Genomic DNA, 20615 nt, shown 5'->3' on the forward strand with positions numbered 1-20615 from the left:
GCACCATCAAAGACTTCAGAGAGAATGAAAATGAATTCTAACCACAGTAAAGAGTGGAGTAAAGGTAGCAGCTGAGCATGCAGTCAAGGGTGAAAACATGTTGCAGTTACTACCCCCATGAGTGCTGACAGGATGCAATGTGGCTGTCATCACCACGGGCAGGAGGACCTAAAGATATGTGGTGTGCATAAGGCGGCAGCCCTGCCTGGAGCGTGGTCCTGCAACAGGCTGCAGCATGACAGGTACACCTGCCTCAGTTTCCCTTTTTAGAGTCCCTAACTCTACTTCAGGCTCTCTTGCTACACCACCACCTTCTTTAGGGTTGGTTATAACAAATGGTCCAAAACATAAGTCCCAAACATATAGTACATTTCTCAGGCCAGTGCAAGCAGTCATTAAAACTCCAGACATCTTGTCTCTTGATGCCCCACATATCACACACTGGCCCCTTTGACCATGGCTGGACTCCGTGTCAGCTCTCCTCTGTCCTTGTACCATGACAGCAATTCCAGGCCTTCAAAATGGAGTGCAACCCTGCTCTTCCCAGCAGGTACCCCCACACAGAGCCTCTCTGCTGGGAGCATCCTTGCCAGGGAAGCATCCCTCAATTCCCCTGGCTCGCTCCTGGCTCCTAAGTCCAGTCCTGGAGATGTCAGCAGGTAAGCTCTTCTGCTGTTCCCCCACCTTCCACCCTCTCTGGCCTGGCTCCAGCTCTCCAGCTTAGAGCTAGCAGGCAGGAAACTCCCCTCTGCTGTGGCTCCTGCCTTCAGCCCTGGCTCTCTGGCTCGGGGATGCCAGCCAGCAAACCCCTCTTGAGGCTCTCCTTGCCTTCAGACTTCCCCCAGGAAACACCTTCTGCTTCCTTCTGCGACCTTCCACAGACATCTCTCCCGTGCCCCTGACTCCCACTCAGGCAGCTTTGATTCACCAAGTCTCTTTTCTCTTTGTTCTACACCGAGGTGCCCTCTTAGCCCTGGTCAAATTGCAGTGTGCTGATAAGGCACAAGTGCACAGGCCTGGCTCCCACTTAAAGGACCAGTGTCACCCTGTAATAAGGTGTTTAACAACTAGTCATTCACTAGCTTTGGTATTCATATTAACTTTAGTATTTAATATTCATATTAACCAAATATTTAAAGCCATGGGGCGCACAGGCAAACCAGGAGCACCTGACTACCTATAATTTGATGTCTGAATTTGTAAACAGAATCATAACCAAGTCACTGGAAACTTTTACTTTAAATCCAGAGAGGTCCCAAAATACTCTTATGTCCACAAGAAGGGTTGGACCATTTCCACCTTGTGTTCTCTATCACAAAACATGGATATCTTAGATTAAGGGTTAAGATCTGCCCCAATTGGCAAAATGCTGCAGGCAGAGGTCAAAAAGAAAGGGGAACGGGCTGGGAAAAGAAGGAGCATGCCTGCTTCATACAGTGCTCAGAAATTGCACAGAAATGGAAATCAGGCTGAAAAGATCTTCCTAATATTTAAGGAAAAATACTTATCTTGTCTATTTAAGATGTCTTACCTCTTCGTTCCCACTCGAGGGTTCTGAGGTATGTCAATTGTGTTCAATACAGCATCATGTCTCACAGCAAGTCCTAAATCTGCAATGGCACAGGTTTCATTTTTTTTCACTAAGATGTTCTTAGATTTCAAATCTCTATGTGCAATAGCTGGTTTGCCTGTTAAGACAAAAAGGCAACTAAAAGCATTATTGTGAATCTTAAAACACAGCTTGTTTATTGACATCTCCCATCTCAACATAGAAAAACATTAGGGCTGTATTTAGCACAAGATAGTTTCTGGACATGTGCCAATGCTAACCAGAGGAGCCTAACCAAGGCATCTTTTGTTCATACATTTCATTTATTCCCAAACTGTAGTCATGTTTCAGGAACCAAAAATATCCTGTTTTCCATGCTCCTGCTCTACTCAGATATGCATTGGCTGGTGCATGCCTCTTATATCCCAGCTTCTCCAATGGACGTGTAAAAAAAAAAAAAACTAGTCAACATTGGAGACAGATGGACTCCGCTGAGTATATTCCAAAACCTCAAGTAACTGAATTCTACAGCAAAATCCCCTGGATTCTGTGACACTCCAGTGGAGTGGACTGGAGAACTTGTGGCAGCTTCAGATAAATAAAAACCTCCATTGTGTAATTTAATTAAAATGATAATGACAATGAAATGAAAATGAAAATCAGTACAATATTCCTTACATTGTTTGATATTAAATTCAATTAATTTTATGCCACTCCAGAATTTTCTATTTTCAGTGTGCTGTGGAATTTGTACTGCTAGATGTTTTGGTGGCTGTGTAGACTGCAAGCACCACTAAAAATGTAATTTTTTAATTTTATTATTTAATAAGGTAATTTTTTTAATTGTCTCTATTTATAAAGCACCATCTACATTTAGGGTTCTATTTAATTTATTTTACAATCTTTAAAGACAGCTATTAAGATAGCAAGCTGTTTGTAAAAGAAGTCTTTTACCGTTCCTTGTGACTAATAAGCTAAAGCATTTTTGTAAATACCACCCAAAGTTTCCACTCATATTTCCTAAAAAAGGATATATTAAAGAGAAATACAAATACCTTGTGTACCAACTATCTCCATATGAAGGTGTGCTAGACCACTAGCTATTGAAAGTGTCAGCTTAATCAGACCATCAATGGTCACAGCATTTCTGTTTAAATAATCAAATAAGGAGCCTTGCTCGTGGTATTCAGATACAAGCCACAGTTGAGTCCAAGTTCCGTTATCTACCAAAAGAAAATAATCTTATTTAACATTGTAAAGAACTAGCCAAATTTTTTATATATATATATATATAAAACACAAAAGGATCAGAATATTCAAGGTGAGCCGATTTAAAAAAAAAACAACCACCCCTATTTAACCACTCTTTTTTAGCCCCCATGCCACAGGAGTGGTTTCAAATCCAGAATTTCAAAGTGGATATGCATACCCGCTAAGGGAGGCTGCACTGCATGCATTTTACATTGTATATTTGGTATGTTATGCAGCACAGAGATCCCAGCAGATTAATGGCCTGAGTTTCAAAAGTGCTTAGCACTAGTCTTCCTGCTGAGAACAACGGGAGCTTCTGGAAGCTAAGTCCTTTTGAATATATGGCCACCAAAAATGAGGGGTGCTCTGTTTCCCCCCACAAGAGCTGGTGACAGTACCAACAACCAGAGAACCAAAGGAAATGCAGCTCATTGTTTTCCAGTGATAGCAAGATCATCATCAATTCTTGTAGCTCTTGGAATTAAAGATGAACTAATGTTTTTACAAGGTTTTTGTACAGCAATCTTGAATTTCAAGACATTCTCATATCATACTTTACTTCCTCCGATGTATTGCCATATTTAGTTCTTTTCCTCCTATAATGTTATCTGTATAAAGTGATCTATTTTTATAGATGTATGGCTTAAAGTGGAGGGTATAAAGCATTGTTGCAGCTTGATTATCAAGTTGATAGCATAAATAGTCAATCTTTCAGTAATATTTTACCAAGCATTATTCTAATTAATGAACTACCTTATAGAAATAGGACTCATTTAAACTTTCACTTAAATCAGTGAGACCCTAATCCCACACTGAACTCCATTCAAGCCTGCATCTGAGCAGAGCCTGATGGCTCCATGCAGATACAGAGGTCTGCTTAACGAAGGACTGCAGCCTAAAAATTGTAAACTGATCTCACAATCCTAATGATCAGATTTAAAATAAGTTTTTCTAATCAGCTCCTCAAATCATTAAACACACATCCCTCTGTTTTAGCAAAATAGAGCAGGGGTTGTGGAAAAATCAACTTCATTGGGCTGCCATAGTGCAGAGAACAAACATTGTGAAACTATGTTTGGAAACACTATATACCCTTGTTATCAGCAGCAATGAAACCCAGGATGTTTTCATGTCTCAGCATAATGGTCTGATAGATTTCTGCCTCACGAAACCAAGACCTTTCATCCCTTGAGGAGAAGATTTTCACAGCTACATCTTCCCCACACCATTTTCCACGCCAGACTTCACCAAATCGGCCTTTTCCTACTATTTCTTGAAGAACAATTGTTCTTGCAATTGTTCTTTGGACCAGTAGAGGTAAACCTAATGAACAGAATGAGGATAGTTGTAAAAGAGTGCATTAGTAATTATTATTAAATTCAAATTAAAAACATATATTCTAATATGTTGTAATTACCATGGCCTTACAAGTAACATACACATACTTTCCTGTGACTACTTTTTTCCAATTCTGACTAACCAAAGTGGATAAACAGAGAAGGCATGAATTATGCACAATCCTTGACAGAGTGAGGGATTGTAAATCTACCTCAAACATTCCTTGAACTGTATGTATATTATCATGGTTCTTTATGATTTTCAGTTGAATCTTTACTATAAGAATGTGAGCAATCTTCCACATATGGACATAGGGATAAGCATGACTTCTTTCTCTAAACTATCCTAGCGATAAGAAAAGGAGGACTTGTGGCACCTTAGAGACTAACCGATTTATTAGAGCATAAGCTTTCGTGAGCTACAGCTCACTTCCTCAGATGCATATCGTGGAAACTGCAGCAGGCTTTATATATACACAGAGAATATGAAACAATACCTATTCCCACCCCACTGTCCTGCTGGTAATAGCTTATCTAAAGTGATTTCCAGCACAAATCCAGGTTTTCTCACCCTCCACCCCCCACACAAATTCACTCTCCTGCTGGTGATAGCCCATCCAAAGTGACAACTCTTTACACAATGTGCATGACAATCAAGCTGGGCTATTTCCTGCATAAATCCAGGTTCTCACATCCCCCCCACCCCCATACACACACAAACTCACTCTCCTGCTGGTAATAGCTCATCCAAACTGACCACTCTTCAAGTTAAAATCCAAGTTAAACCAGAACATCTGGGGGGGGGGGGGTAGGAAAAAACAAGAGGAAACAGGCTACCTTGCATAATGACTTAGCCACTCCAAGTCTCTATTTAAGCCTAAATTAATAGTATCCAATTTGCAAATGAATTCCAATTCAGCAGTTTCTCGCTGGAGTCTGGATTTGAAGTTTTTTTGTTTTAAGATAGCGACCTTCAGAGTGAGTTTGTGTGTGTATGGGGGTGGGGGGGATGTGAGAACCTGGATTTATGCAGGAAATAGCCCAGCTTGATTGTCATGCACATTGTGTAAAGAGTTGTCACTTTGGATGGGCTATCACCAGCAGGAGAGTGAATTTGTGTGGGGGGGTGGAGGGTGAGAAAACCTGGATTTGTGCTGGAAATCACTTTAGATAAGCTATTACCAGCAGGACAGTGGGGTGGGAATAGGTATTGTTTCATATTCTCTGTGTATATATAAAGCCTGCTGCAGTTTCCACGATATGCATCTGAGGAAGTGAGCTGTAGCTCACGAAAGCTTATGCTCTAATAAATCGGTTAGTCTCTAAGGTGCCACAAGTCCTCCTTTTCTTTTTGCGAATACAGACTAACACGGCTGCTACTCTGAAACCTATCCTAGCGATGTTACTAACTCCAGACGTCCACATGCTGAAGCAGCAATGCAATAAATCATTTGGCTCAAAAATAAGTAAAGCTGGTCAGTAATATTTCAATCAAACAGCTTTTCAGCAGAAAACACTGATTCGTTGATACTAAACTTTTCACGGGTACATACCAGCTGCAACAAAATGTTCACAGAGAATGTTTTTTTTATCAGAAATTCCATCCTGGACGTGAGAAAGATTCAAGTCCCTGCTCTGCCTCATTTAGAGTAGGAACTTAAACCTGCCTTTTCAACATCCAGTGAGTGCCCTAACCACCAACCTGTTGGCTATTCTGGAGATGGGGCTTGTCTGCCTGCCTGCCTCATTTTTCACATAAATCTTCAAAAAGGTCTTGGTTGCGTCCTGGTGGGGAAAAGGAAAATTTTCTCTCCTCACCAGCCTCCAGTGCCAGTCTCCTCTACAAAACTCCATCTCCCAACCTTCTCCCCCTGTCACTCTGGTATGTCCAGCTCTTGTCCCCTTTGTATTCAAATCAGGCAGCTTCCTCCTCCATGTTGCCTGGGCCTAGTAGGGAAGTCACTGAGAGCAAAAGAGAAACAGTCTCCCTGCTCTCAGTGCAGGTGCCCAGACCCAGCATGGCCTGCAGCATATCCCAAAACTGCAACTGCAGGGAAAGTCCTGCTTGGCCACAGAAGATAGCATGCTCAGTGAGACAGACTCCTCCTGGGAATTTAGTAGTTAAAATCTAAGTCTCTGAGTATGTGCAAACTACAATATTAACTTGGCTAAATGAGGATGGATTTTGAAGGGAATGGAAAAGGCATGTCCCTCACATAAAGGCCATGTCCCTGCTAAATTTTAAGTCCCTGCTACAAACTGGAGGGTGGGAAGAAGCAGGGTTAGAGCTTTTCCACCAAAAAAAAAAAAAAAATGGCCACATTTTTTTTAAAAAACGTGGGTAAAACAATGTATTTTTCCCTAGCCACCTTCTTGGAAGTGGCTGAACCATTTTGACTACAATTTAAAAAAAAAAATCAGCCTGATGGAGATACCCAGCACGGAAAATTTCAGCCTAAAATGATTAAAATCCAGCAAAAGCTATAAGCAACCAAAAACTGGGTCTTATAATGGGAAGAGCCAAACTACCTTAATGATAGGAGGTGCTACCTGGTCCGCCCATAATAAAAGAATGACAAACTGGTCTTACTGTGGAGCTAGATTTAAGCAATTTTAGTAATCTAAAACTATATTTATTTCAATATAGTTTTGGTTGTTTTGCTCAAGAAACACCCAAGAATCACCATCATGAGACTGACCTTTGAATTTAGGACATATATCCTTGATAAGCATAAGCATGCATACAAAAAGAATCACCTTACAAAGTACCTTTAAATTCTATTATTGTTTGGATCGTCTAACAGTGACTCCTGCTTCACTTGGTTTATTGTCAGATTTCTCTTGGATTATCAAAAGATTCACTCTCTCTGACACCATTAATCTGACTAACCTCAATGAAAAACTATATTTTTGTTGGCAGTACACATAAGAATGCTTCTAATGTGTGAATACATTTTGTACCAAGTATTCCAATCTTTCCAGAGGAACAGTATCAAAGGCCTGTTTTTAGAAACAGTGACATTTAGGTTTAAACAGCTGTAATTTTTACATTGGTTCAGATTCTCTTTCTTCTGCCTGTTCCCTGTTACCCCTGTATCCCGCTCTCATGCCATAACTGCTATGGCCTTACCTACACTCAAGATTTGCCCCCCGTTACAGCTGTGAGTGGCCAGCTACTGGAGAACACCCTATAATGTGGACAGGCAAAACTGCTATTTGTTTGAAAGCGTGGTAAGCTGCACCAGTGTATACTGTGGCTCTCTCTGTGTTAGGGGTTTGCAATAATAGTTACACAATTAGCTAGCCAAAGCTAGCTGTAACTGTGACAAATCCCCAATGTAAACAAGGCCTAAGTCTATTGACTGCACTCAACAACGAGCTGTCTAAAATATATGTTTTATTAAATCTGTTTTTTTAAGCACCATTTATTTATTTTCAATTCTAAACAAACCATTCTTGTTACAGAAATCTGGCCCATACAGACAACAGCCCAATATGATAATTATGAAGTATAGCGTTGGCATTGTGGCATCTTTTCATATCACTTTAACTTAACAAGATCCCCACATCAATTGACTTAGCATACCATGCAATTACCCTGATAAACATGAAATCTCTTTAGGTAATACTTTGTCTTGACAAACTCCTAAAGCTATGACACACATTTCTTTCCATAAGACAACACATTTCATGCAGTGGGCACAGTTTTTTAACCTCCTTATCATAAGAAAGATACTATAGGTTCTAGTAGTACTTCCCATTCCAAGTGACAGGAATACCCACACAAACCAATAGTACTGTACTTGACAGTGGAAACTTTAACTGCCATCACTTCGCCTATTGAACTACGAAAAAGGAACACAATGTTGTGATTCTGTTCTCCTGGCTATTCATTAATAAATATAGACGTTTTAGTCTGCTTAGGAGTGCATACATACCAGATCCAGACCCAGATGTTGTCATATCATAAATAAGATCTTTAAGAGATTTTCCAGAGTTTACTAGGTTGCACTCAGATAGAGGTTCTTCAATATTTTGTCGCTTCTTCTTTCTGAATGTACAATGACGGCCTTGACATGTATATACAGTCAGCATTACAGCTATAGACAAGATACAAACTGGCACAGTAACTATCACTGTCAACACCACAGGTCCTAGGTTTGGTCTGCTTGAAGATTCTGAAGCTTAAAGAAAAATTACATTACAACAAATCAATATACAGTGTACTGTAAATGTTTTAAAATTTTACTTTTAAGGCATGACCCAAAATACACTGAAGTCAATAAGAGTGTCTTTTCAAATTACTGAATACACAATGGGCAGTGGGTAAAAGCCCTACTTTCTATGGGTGTGTCTACACTGCAGTGGAAGCCCAGGGTTCAAACTCAGGTTCAGACCTAACCCCCTTTCTGTCTACACACAAATTACACTGACCCAGGCGCGGACCCAGGGTCCTAGGACCCCATGAGGGTGGAGAGCCTGAGTCGCGCCCTATTGCTATGCAGTGTAGATGCAGCCCCACTGGACTCGTGTTCTGGGAGTCTACCAACAGGATCCCATAGTCCTGCTGGATGACTTTTTTGGTCCTCTGGACACTCATATTTGGTGGACAGTCAAGTTCTCCTACACTGCACCACAAAAAAAGGGCTAGAGCAGCCACATTTTGGGAGGGCACTGGGAAGTCTTGGAAATGGGTGGCTAGACTCAGACCTGCATAATGCAGTGTAGACACTGGAGCCCCAGGTGGGGACCCAGGGTTCAACAGTTCCTAACATAGGGTTGCAAATGAGTATAGACATTCAAGCCCAAGCTTAACAAACCCAGGGTCTGCTAACCTGAGTTCTACTAACCCAGGGTTTACATTGCACTGTAGACTTATATCCTATAATTACATCATCACAGGTTAATGTACATTCACATGTAAGGGTGCAGAAAAGTTTATATAAAATTACTGTCACTCATGAGGTAAAAAGTAAGGTGAAATTTAATCTGTCTCTCCCAACACTATTTTCATCTCCTATTTTGGATCAATGTATTAATCATTTTTACTCCAGAAAAATGTGTCTGTTCTCTAATTTACTCAGAATCAGAGCAAATACTTGTCTGGTTTAAAAAAAAAATCCAGTTCCAAATACAGAGGCAACATCACAATTTTGCATCTTCATAGGTTGTAGTTGTAACTCTAGAATTATATAAATCCTGGTAACCACAGTAAAAATCACTACAGCATGTGTATGAAAGCCAGTTGTACAGAATACTCTTAACAGCAAAATTCTCACCCTGGTTCCCCTCAGAGCCCTTTAATGTAGTGGCCAATTCTGACCTTGGATGTATTTACACAATTCCCTTCCAAATCAATGAGATGCGTCTAGCAGTAGAATGTGTCACACCGAGTATGTCTACACTGCAAATACCTCGCAGGGTCCTAAAGCTTGGGCTCCGGCCAGAGGCTGAACATCTATACTGCAATTAAACAGCCCCTTAGCCTAAGCCCCAGGAGCCAGATTCAGTTGGCATGGTTCGGCTGCGGGAGTCTAATTGCAGCATAGACATACCCTAAGCATTCGGACATCTGTGAAATTTATCTCAGAGCAAAAGGCTGCACCAAGCACTCAATGAAAGATGCAATTTACAGGCTTTTGTAATATACTCTAGCTATTAAGCACTGTTCTTATAACTTCTAAGAGCCTGCAGACTGGTAGGCTTTATAAACTTATGCCATTATAAATTTCTTACAATAGTCGTAGAAAAAAAAATCTCATCAAAATAACATGTCAAGATATTGCAATTATGATAAATCTGTAGACTTGCACATAATTTTGTACATGAGGGAAGACACAATCTTATCGTGGGAAGTTGCAAACACAAGTATATGTTCACAAGGGGAAAGTGTAGTACATGCTACTGTAGTGTATATATAATCTTCATAACAATGTTTAGAATACAGTTAAAACGTGTAAAATGCATGTTTTCATGAATGCAACACAAATATTGAGAGGCCAAAGTCCAAAGTTATAGGTCAACTTACTTTTCAAGTAAAACAAGCCTAGAAAATACATTGCTACAGTGACACCTACTAGCCTAAATCTAGCAAATTCCTTGCAGCAGAGTTTTGTCAACAGCTCAGCTTTTGTAAACAATGTCATCATAGATAACATCATAGCCATGTTAGTCTCGGTCAGCAAAAAAAAAAACAAGGAGGACTTGTGGCATCTTAGAGACTAACAAATTTATTTGAGCATAAGCTTTCGTGGGCTAAAACCTACTTCATCAGATGCATGCAGTGGAAGATACAGTAGGAAGATATATATGCACACAGAGAACATGAAAAAATGGGTGTTGCCATACCAACTGTAACGAGACCAATTAATTAAGGTGAGCTATTAGCAGGAGAAAAAACCTTTTGTAGTGATAATCAGGATGGACCATTTCAAACAGTTGACAAGAAGGTGTGAGTAACAGTAGGGGGGGGAATAGCATGGGGAAATAGTTTTTGCTTTGTGTAATGACTCATCCACTCCCAGTTTTTATTCAAGCCTAATTTAATGGTGTCCAGTTTGAAAATTAATTCCAATTCTGCAGTTTTTGTTGAAGTCTGGTTTTGAAGTTTTTTTTGTTGGCAAATTGCGACTTTTAGGTCTGAAATTGAGTGACCAGGGAGGTTGAAGTGTTCTCCAACTGGTTTTTGAATGTTATAATTCTTGATGTCAGATTTGTGTCCATTTATTCTTTTGCATTGAGATTGTCTGGTTTGGCCAATATACATGGAGCGGAGGGGCATTGTTGGCACACGATGGCATATATCACATTGGTAAATGTGCAGGTGAACGAGCCTCTTATGGTGTGGCTGATGTGATTAGGTCCTATGACAGTGTCCCTTGAACAGATATGTGGACAGAGTTGGCAATGGACTTTGTTGCAAGGATAGGTTCCCGGGTTAGTGTTTTTGTTGTGTGGTTGCTGGTGAGCATTTGCTTCACGTTGGGGGGCTGTCTGTAAGCGAGGATCTGTCTCCCAAGTTCTGTGAGAGTGAGGGATCATCCTTCACGATAGGTTGTAGATCCTCGATGATGCGCTGGAGAGGTTTAAGGTGGGGGCCAAAGGTGACAGCTAGTGGCGTTCTGTTTCTTTGCTGGGCCTGTCCTGGATATTCTTCTGGCTCTGTCAATCTGTTTCTTCACTTCAGCAGGTGGGCACTGTAGTTTTAAGAATGCTTGATAGAGATCTTGTAGGGGTTTGTCTCTGTCTGAGGGATTGGAGCAAATGTGGTTGTATCGTAGAGCTTGGCTGTAGACAGTGAATCGTGTGGTGTGGTCTGGATGAAAGCTGGAGGCATGTAGGTAGTATAGCGGTCAGTAGGTTTCCGGTATAGGATAGTGTTTATGTGGCCATCGCTTATTAGCACTGTAGTGTCCAGGAAGTGGATCTCTTGTGTGGACTGGTCCAGGCTGAGGTTGATGGTGGGATGGAAATTGTTGAAATCATGGTGGAATTCCTCAAGGGCTTCTTTTCCATGGGTCCAGACGATGAAGATGTCATCAGTGTAGCGTAAGTAGAGTAGGGGCATTAAGGGACGAGAGCTGAGGATAAAAATGTTAGCATACTGTGGGGCCATGCGGGTACCCATAGCAGTGCCGCTGACTTGAAGGTATGTATTGTCCCCAAATGTGAAATAGTTGTGGGTGAGGACAAAGTCAGAGTTCAGCCACCAGGTATGCCGTGACATTAGATAAGCTAATCGCTCAGTTGTAGAACCAAAGCACTGATCAGACCCCCAGAGATAAAATTTGACAAAGAGCACTGAATGAACCAGAATCTTAAGGCATTTATAGCATTTAGAGTTTTAGAGACAAAAGTCTTGATCTCAGTTTATGAAAATGTGAAGGTACACATACAGTACAGCGCAAATTATACCTCAGGGTTTCAGGATACAGTACATCCAAAATCTTAGGATAAAGGGGAAGAGATGAAGATAGAGGGAGAAGCTGGCTGGCCCACTTTGAAAAATATATAATATCTATATTGTATGTAGCTATGAGAGAGACAAAGGTAAGTTATAAAGCTTTAACTTTTTGACTCTTAACATCTATCATTAAATAATTCTCTGATCACCCATAATTTCCCACAACTGTGAAAACTGATAAAAATAGAAAAAAAATATTTTAAACCCATAGTTTTGTAGGATTGAAAATTTAAAGAGATAAAAATATTTTAAAATGCTTAATAAACTTCTATATTATCAGTCAAAATTATAAAAATAAAATAAAAATAGAATTCTGCCAACTACACGCAATTGCATCCACACTGGTGGGGGAGTGGGAAGGTTACCAGTATAGTTAAAGTGATACAATTTTCTAGTGGAGACAAGCCCTTATTCTCTTCTACTTGTTGCATCAGAGAGAAATGAAACTAGCCTCTGCTGCCAACCAGGAAGCAAGAGATGGGAAGTGCAAAATTCAGTCTGTTATTAACTTAATGATTGGTTAATTATTTTAACCAATGTAAGCCCAAACACACAGTGAGTCTATCAGACAGGTCCTAAGAAAAAGAGCACAATGGGTATGAACTCACACAAATAGGACAAATAATACAAAAACTTTCAAAATATATGTGGAAAAAAGACGACGCAATCAGCAATTCTAACCTAAATGGACAAAATAAATGTGTAATGCTAATCTCTTCGGGAACCTAAGAAAAGGATTTTCTTCTTAACTGTTTAAAGCCATTAAGTGAACCTGAATCAAAAAGTTGCAACCCTTATTTAAAACAACTACTTACTATATAAAAAGAAGCTGTCTATAAATTAATATGTATGAAACAGAGCAGCACATCTGGCAGCTGCCTAATGATTTCAAACTACGCTATGAGGTATCTTCCCACTTTTGTTAACAAAGGGCATTTTTAAGCAACAGAAGAGAATGCTATTTTAATATTAAACAGTTGAAAATACACAATTTTTATTCTTATACTTTATAAATATCAAAAGCAAGTAAACTTCATAATGTACCTTTGAAGAATGTCCACAAAACCCTGAGGACTACAGGATTGGGCCCCAAATTTCAATATATTCAATATATCAATTAATTAAAGTTAATCAATACAAAGTGTTGGCTGCATGTACAAAAAATTCATTTAAAAATCCATGCAACACAAACAGTCCACAAATAATAGCTTCCCAACCCCCCACCTCATGCTCACACACTTCCCACCATCTCATTCTGTGTATTCAGAGTAAACTAAGATAAAATCTCAGGAAACTCAACACAAATGGGTCCACTGTAGCCACAGCTAGAAGTGTATCAGAAGAGCAAAAGAACTACTAAATCAGCTCTTTGTCCCCAAACCAACTCCTCACTGTTCCTTGAAACAACTGGACTTCTGGAAGTTCCTTCAGGGAATGAGAAATAGGATCCCATAGGAAATGCAGTAAATACAGTCACAACATTGCTGGAGCTGGATACTTCATGGGATCATCCATATATCAGTACATAAAGAGTAGGAGCATTCCCTACAATATTCCATCAAGCCAGACAATTAGAAAACTAGACTAATGGCACATCTACCCTGCAATAAAACACTAGCGGCCTGGCTAGCCAATGTCAGCTGACTTGGACTCTCAGGGCTTGGGCTGTGGGTCTAAAAATTGCGTATATAGGATCAAACTGAATTTTCCAGAAACCAGCGGACAAAAAAAGAGCTTTTGACATAGAAAAGCTGTGTGTTTAAACTGACTCATGGCCTCCCTTGTAATCCAGCGAATGGACAGAACCTTCTGGTCCAAGGAGGGTTCCACCCTTTGCCAAAGGGTTGAAAAGATTTTGACCTATTAGGGCCCCATAAGACTGAAGGGTGATTCCTCGTATGTTTAGTGTGGGTGTTTAAATCTATTATTTTTATTATGTATTATCTAAAATGCTTTTACCTTAAAAATAAATGTGCTTGCTTAGCAAGAGCTGTGTGGTAACTTGTAAATGCTGGCAATACACTGCTCATAGACCTCGGAGAGAAAACTGCACACAGGTTCTGGCTCATAGGCAGACTGGTTTGCAAGGGATAAAACTCCCAGTAAGAAGGGAGTGGAACAAGGGTTCCTGCCTAGAGACAGGTGATGGCTGGAACTCTTAGACCTATCTGGGCACTCCTAGAGTGGACCGCAGACAGGGCCGTCCCACAACATTTTGCACCTGAGGCGGGGAGCTCAAATGACGCCCCAGTGCCCCCTCACTTGGGCCAAAGCTTTGAAACTCTGGGTCCTAGTGGTGCCCCCCCACAGTCCGGCATCTGAGGTGGCCGCCTCATGATAAGGCCAGCCCTGTCCACAGAGGTGGTGATACAGGTGCAGTTACCCTGAAATTGTGACACTATTGTTATTTTAATCTCATCCAATAAATCCTCGTTATTCTATTCCTAGATTGTAGTACCCGAGACACAGGACAGAAAATGTAATTTCTGCAAAAAGTCTGTTCCAAGCACAAAGTCTAGCTAGATATCCTGTCTCCCTTCAGTGCTTTGATGTCAAGCAAAAAAGTGCACATGAGAGCTGTCAATTTTTTCTGCACTCTTTCTCCCAGTTTCCCCCCTCTTTGAAGCTGGAATCCCAGAAGCATGTCTGGGGAAGAAGAAACTAAACATTTAAAAGTAGAGTCTGTATCTCATCATATGTGTGAGTTTGTCACCAAATCATAAATGGATAACATTACAAGCTGCATACATTGCCTAAGACCGATCTATCCTATTACTATGAACACAAGTATATTAGGTTAGGAAATACTAATATAACTTACCATGCCAAAAAGTTATTGGGTTTTTCTTTCTTGTCATCATGGAAAAGGGCAAGCCAGTCAATTTTGCACCTGGGCAGATAAAGTTTCATGACAATTTTGCAAACCTGTACACAAATCTGAGCATGAATTTCTCCATCGTAAACTGGGGATAATGGTGTTTACCCAGCAGTTTGTCACTTGGAAACAACGCCCACTGGACACACTGGGGGGAAAGATCATGGATGCAGCTTGCCCCTGAACCATGGCAGCAAGACAAGTTACCAAAGCCTTGTCTCAGTTAATATTCCAAGTATCTTTGATGATAGGGAATATGGGTTTTATTCAGTGAACACGTCTCTAAGTACTATCAGTCCATGATCTGGTGACATATTTAGTACATCTGAGATGCACATTACATGGTTTCTCTTTCCTTTCTCCCATGTCACAGATTTTTTTCTTCCTCAATTATACATCAACCTGGCCAAAAGTCTCTCCAAATTATACACTAGCCTAGTAGCTGTACATCAACTACTGCAAAGTTGGAATATGACCTGATAAACTAGGAAGGTCAGTCACCTATTAACTGAGTTTGCAACCTGGGGGAAAAAAGCACAACAAAAATACCCCTCACAGATCTTATTAGCAATTCCTCAAAATAACCAGTTACACACTGAAAGTACATAGAAGCAAAAGAAGACCAATCAGGAAGCAGTGTACCAAGATTTGTTTGGACTCTACCTATTGGCAGAGAAAGGTCAACTCAAGTCACAGATTTGTGCAGGAAAAACTAGAATTAGAAATATTAAGCAGAAGCAAAAAACTCCAAGCAACATAAAAACCTAGACAATACTGATCAATGCAAATTAATTTTGCACTGTATTAACATTAACCCAGGGCAAATTTTATAAAGGGATATAAATCAAGTCACTGCCAGGAGCTGTTATTCTGTCAAAATTTAGCTATCCAGAATGTGTTAGTGTTTGCATATTTTTATTGTCACACCTTTCCACTTCCTCAGGTGCAAAAGAAGAATTATTAGTCTTGGCTCATGCAAGAAAATCAAGTTGTCTGTCTCAGCCAAAAGGAAGAAAAACAATGAGAGAATTGACAAAGATTCTGTTGTTGAACAGTACATGCTGCCATTTTTGCCTTTACTAAGGAAATTCATGAACAGGCAAATTGCACAAAGTAAACAAACTGCCTTCTGGTAAGCATCCCTCATAACACATCAGTCATCAGTTAACACAATTTTTTAAAAAGCCACTTTTGACATATGTAGAACATGAGCTTTTGATGTAGGAAGTATGGCATACCCACATCATCAGTCAAAACTTGTTCTTCCTACTGAACTAATCTTATATTTGTGGGCAAAGTTTATATATTTCTTGTGCTCTGCTTTTAAATTTTTTGTTTAAATGAGAATTTGTTCACCCCATCCACCTTGATCTGAAAACATACCCATTTATGTGTTTGTGACATTGCATGGTTACAAGCAGGGCTATAATTTCAAAGAATACATTTTAAGTTTTCAATAAAGTGTAATTAAGCATGAAATTGTGCACACAAATATTCGCATGCAGTAAATGCCAAATGCCAATGGAAATAAGGTCTTGTGGATGCACAAGTTGGGCACTAAATCACATTGGCAAACCATTAAACTATCCCCAATTTTGTTTTTTATTTTAACACTGTGTTCATAATTTCACAGCAATGACAAATTGATCATTAACATATGCCTGCTCCTGATTATGCTCTCATTTGCACTATGCAAACAGCTTCTTTTCCCCATTCATTTAAATAATAGCCTTCATAGTCAAAAAGAAAATTAGTAGCAGACAATGGCCAATTCCTATTGATACTGTGACAAAAATGTTAATCATCTTAAAATATTAACTACTCACCAAACTCCCTTTAAACTTCTCACAAGTATTTGTAAATTTTCAGCCCTCAACCTCTTAGGTACTTGTTCCTCAGAGTTAAAAGTTCTACTCTTTCAGCAGTGTAGGTTCTGCCATGCTCATGGGAGTAAAGACCAGTAATGTTTATTTTAGTCATGGAGGCAAAACAAATATTGCTTTGCATTCAGAAGTCTGCAGATCTGCTGAGTAAGAAGCTATTTTACACAGTAACTGCCAGTGGTTTCATTGTGTCATTATGGCAGCTGGAAATAGCTAAGATTCAGGGAAACTCCAGCAACATCCTTCCCCTGGACACACTCCTTATGCCAGCCACAGGAACATGGTTGGCACAAAAGCCATTAAGCTTCCAGGCTTGTCTAAGAGCCAGGATAAATTCATAACTTTGCTAGACACTAAAAACTATGGTCTTAATAAAGCCACTGGTTTAATGACTTCTTATAACAATCTGAAACCCACTAACCCCCCATTTTTGTCCTATGACTACAGGAGTATTAATGGGCCACTTCACCTTGAATGGTCCCTTAGGATATGTCTACACAGCAAAGAAAAACCTGCAGCTGGCCTGTGCCAGCAGACAAAGGCTCCCAGCGCTTGGACTGCGGAGCTGTCCTGAGCACAGAAGCCTACATAGCAATGAAATAGCCCCACAGTATGAGCCCTGCAAGCCCAAGTCGGCTGGCACAGACCAGCTGTGGGTTTTTCTTTGCTGTGTGGACATACCCTTAGAATACATGCTAACTACTTATGCTAAACTATCTGCTCCATCTTTTATTTAGCTGTGATCCTCTAAGGACCTTTCCCAGACCTGAGAAAGAACTCTTAGCTTGAAAGCTTGTCTCTCTCACCAACAAAAGTTGGTCCAGTAAGAGATATAACCTCACCCACCTTGTGTCTCTAATATTTCCAGGGACAGACACACCAGCTTTGGGGACACACTGCACCAGAAATATGGAGCAAAGCAGCCCTAAGGGATCCAGAGTTTGGGGCCTACAAATCAGCAATTTCCAAGAAACCTGCTTTCACTTGGACCTAGACAATGTTCTTCCTGTAATATGAAGAATATATAAAAGGACTGTCAGAAAAGATTAGCAATCAAGTAACCTTGGCACTTCTGTAGTTGCAACTAGCATGAACTTTCCAAAATGTGTAGGGCAAAGGGCTCAGTTTTTAGCCCAAGTAGATTACCCTCACTGCTAACAGTAATAAGAAACCAAATGTTTTGCAACTACCCATTCAAATGTTGGAAAGACACAAAGGCTATGGAAAGCACATCTATGAATATATTGTTAAATTTGTTCCATTTTTCCAATAGCTGCACTTTTTATTAAATCAAGAGTATTTTGATTCTCTGTGCTATGTATTTATGTATGTATGTAGTAAAGCTGCTGACAAGAACATAATTACTACTAATAGCTATCTGCAAGCATCAACTGAAAAGGATCATTCCTGCAACATGTCGTTATTTAAGGGCTGTAAATGTTTATGTAAATTTAAGTAGATTTATCTCAGACTCCCAAAGAAGGAATATACTCTTTCTTCCGGAGGTTCTAATTTGAGTGATTGACTGGGAGCTGAGAAAAGTATACCCACCTATCACTTCTCCTCTTTCGTCAGTCAATCTCACCTCCCTCTCCAAAGCTCTTTTTCCTTCCCTCAACTCCAAATGAAAGTTCTCCCCCTAAACTACTGGGGAAGACAGCACCTCCCTCTTGCAAGACTCCTGCTTCCTTCTGGAATTTTCTACAGAATCCTGCCCCATCTTTCTCTCTTCTGCAGGTGAAAACTTCTGCAACAGCATCTGCTTTCCTTGTTGTCTGCCCAAACCCCGTCTCTCGGGAGACAAAGATGACCTGCAGGCCCAGACGAAATGGGAAAAACATTCTATAGGAGACATCTCCCAAGCATATAGACTACAGCTAGAGCCAGAAAGATGGTGGAGGTTGGAAAAGCAGAGGTATAAATGCTGGTGTGGAAAAGGCCAGAGGTCAGATTTGCTTATTATATCCTCACACATCTTTACGTAAGAAAACCATGAAATACTCCCACTCACCTTAAGTGTGTCCAAAATATTGCTACTAAAGTGATCACACACACCCCTTTTGATTGTGCATTAGCCTCATCTTACTGAATCAAATACAAGCTCCTCATCCTCACTTAGAAGGCCTTGCCTCTGGTCTTATTTCCAAGTGTCCCACTTTCTCCCTACATTTCTCCTACTCTACTCCTCTTACTACTCCCTTCTTTATCACATACTTTCATCTTTGTCTTTCTATTATGCTGCTCCCTATACATGGAGCTCCCATTTCTCATTTACTAAGCCTCCCTGGAAACCACCCACCTTACTTCCTTCATACTACATCTTTAACCCACAGGTTCCAGGAATCTTTCCCTCTTTGTTCATTTCATCAGTAATTCCTCCTTCCTCTGCCTTCCCTGAAGTGCTGTCCCGTATCTCATTTTATGCTGGATTACAAAATCTTCCGAGCAATAGACTTATCCAACTCGCTGAGTAAAGTGCTGTGTAACATCACAACAGACATGACTAATTATAATACACACTATGAATATGTGAACATCTTGTATAAAAGTAACAGGCTTTACAAATAAATGCTATACTACCTGAAAGGTTATTGAAATAGGAGTGGATTAACTAAAAACTGAAGGGGAAAAGTGCAATGTTTTTCTGTAACTAAATCCCAAATGGAAAAAGCAATAAATAATCTTTTCACTGTTAAATAACTTTTGAGAATGCCAGACTCAAATATGGCACCAATTTTATGGTATAGAGTTCCTAGAAGAGTAAACCTTTTTCCTCACGCTTGCCTCTCTAATTGGAACCACGAATCCATCCATATTTGGCAAGGTTCAATGACACCAATATAACACTGGCTAAAAACTGTTCAATCAGCTGCTACAAGCCTTTTGCAGAATTTGAAAACTCAAGACTTACAAACAAATTTGCCAATGCTATAGAAAGAAACGATTTCACTCTCATATGCTACACTATGTACTGAACAGCGAGGTCTTAGAATGTAAGGTGATTCTATTGTCCCAAATAAACATAATACGCAAAACTGGCCCTGAATTGTACAGAAAGCAATACTACACACTTGCTCCCATCTTTGCCCTTCTGATCTTTATATTAACAGACTCCAACATGAGCTTTACTAATTTCTCAACCACATATATCAAATATGAGATACTACTTAAAATTACAGGACTCTAGAAGTAACTAGTCAAAATGAGGAGAAAGATGTTACAGGTCCTGACAGCGGCCCGTACCAATGGCTAGAATAAAAAAACAAATGCAGATATCCCCCTGCCCACAGGTGGGAGGGGACTTTCAGTCACAGAATTAACAACTAGCAAAATAAAAATGGGTATCTAATTATCCCCCTAATTGGAAGCATACAAACATTTTCCAACCTCTCTATCCTGTTTGTACATCCAAGACATTTAATTCTAGACCTCAACCTTTAAATATTTGTATGTCCAGTTTAGACTGTAAAATCCTTGGGGACAGGAACTCAGTCTTACCATTTATTTGTAAAGTATCATCACCTGTGACACTATCACCCGTGACACAAATGAAATAATTTCTGCAGGGCCCATTCCCTTGGCAAAACATACACACAGCTCTCTGTGACCAAGCAATCTTTAATTCACAGACAAAAAATATGTTTCTTTGCTGCTACACAGTACAATGTCTCCATTATACTGGTTACAATTTTAGGAAAGGTCTCAATAGGACACCAGTAAAGCAGTTTGAATTCTAAACTAAGATACTCCATCAGAA

General features: G+C 40.0%; 1 protein-coding gene across 1 annotated transcript in view; it reads right to left on the reverse strand.

Moving 5' to 3' along the window:
* Positions 1-20615, reverse strand: part of ACVR1C (activin A receptor type 1C) — a 49395-nt gene that overhangs the window by 2335 nt on the left and 26445 nt on the right. The window contains exons 3-7 of the mRNA XM_084642674.1: positions 14922-14990; positions 8076-8321; positions 3893-4123; positions 2605-2772; positions 1532-1688 (exon numbers count right to left, since the gene is read on the reverse strand). Coding sequence (XP_084498800.1) covers positions 1532-1688; positions 2605-2772; positions 3893-4123; positions 8076-8321; positions 14922-14990 — 871 coding nt within the window. The remainder of the gene's footprint in view (positions 1-1531; positions 1689-2604; positions 2773-3892; positions 4124-8075; positions 8322-14921; positions 14991-20615) is intronic.

The sequence above is a fragment of the Lepidochelys olivacea genome, assembly GCF_965140295.1.
Source record: "Lepidochelys olivacea isolate rLepOli2 genome assembly, chromosome: 11".
In the NCBI taxonomy this organism is placed as follows: domain Eukaryota; kingdom Metazoa; phylum Chordata; order Testudines; family Cheloniidae; genus Lepidochelys; species Lepidochelys olivacea.